Source organism: Sceloporus undulatus, chromosome 7 (genome assembly GCF_019175285.1).
Source record: "Sceloporus undulatus isolate JIND9_A2432 ecotype Alabama chromosome 7, SceUnd_v1.1, whole genome shotgun sequence".
In the NCBI taxonomy this organism is placed as follows: Eukaryota; Metazoa; Chordata; class Lepidosauria; order Squamata; family Phrynosomatidae; genus Sceloporus; species Sceloporus undulatus.
The window spans coordinates 28,598,552-28,599,608 of NC_056528.1; the positions used below are offsets into that span (position 1 = coordinate 28,598,552).

General features: G+C 61.5%; 1 protein-coding gene across 1 annotated transcript in view; it reads left to right on the forward strand.

The window, feature by feature from the left end:
- The window catches only part of CELF5 (CUGBP Elav-like family member 5), a 41,005-nt gene continuing 39,948 nt past the window's right edge, over nt 1-1,057 (forward strand). Inside the window, exon 1 of the mRNA XM_042479472.1 lies at nt 1-466. Within this exon, the coding sequence (XP_042335406.1) occupies nt 178-466 (289 nt within the window). The 5' untranslated portion in view covers nt 1-177. The remainder of the gene's footprint in view (nt 467-1,057) is intronic.

Sequence of the window (1,057 nt, forward strand, 5' to 3'; positions counted from 1 at the left end):
TCGCTGCCGAGCAGCCTCCCTTTGTGGTCCTCCTGCTGCTGCTGCTGCCGCCGCCGCCGTTGCTGCTCCGCCTGCCAATCACGGGCTGCTCGCCTGCATCCTCAGCATCCTCAGCATCCCTCCTCGGCCTGAGCCTCCTCCTCTGGCTGGCTCCTTCCTGCGCGGGGGCCCCGGGGCATGGCCAAACTGCCGGCCAGCGCGCCCAGGCGCCCAGCCCAGCCCCAGCCGCCCCCCCAGCAGCCCCCCCGCGCCTCCCCTATGAGCAACGGAGGAGGAGGAGGCGGAGGAGGAGGCGGAGGAGGGGAGCAGCCCGAGGGGGGCATGAAGGATCTCGACGCCATCAAGCTCTTCGTGGGCCAGATCCCCCGCAACCTCGAGGAGAAGGACCTCAAGCCCCTCTTCGAACAGTTCGGGCAGATCTACGAGCTCACCGTCCTCAAGGACCGCTACACCGGCATGCACAAAGGTCAGCCCCCCAAGGCTCTCCCCACCCCCCAAGTCCCAACACCCCCCTTGAACACCCCCGCCCCAAGCATCACCCCGTCCCCCTTTCAACGCCTCTTCATTCCCAGCTGCTCCCCTTTTCTCTCCCCCCAAATATCTCAGCTGCCTTTAAAAAAAAAGAAAGACCCCTCCCTCCTCAGGCTCCCCCCTCCCCCTCTTCGTCTTCACTCTCTCAGCCCTCTTCACGACAACAACAATCATCAGGAGAAGGATGATGATGATGATGATACAGATACACCATTTGCTCGCCTCCCTTCCTTTGGACTCCAAGCCTAAATCGTTTTCCCCCACCCTCCCACCTATATTTTCCCACAAGCCATGTGTGTGTGTATGTGTGTGTGTGTATTCACCTTTTTTCATTACATTTCCCCCTCCCTCCCCCCCTCTAGCCCTCCCTCCCTCCCCTCCCTTCCTTTCTTTCCTACTTCCTCCCTCTCTCTTCCCTTTCTTCCTCCCCTTGGTCCCTCCCTTACCTTTCCTCTTCCTCCCCCCTGCCTCCCTCCCACCTTTCCTTCTCTCCTTTCCTCTTTTCCCCTCCTCCCTCCCTCCCTCC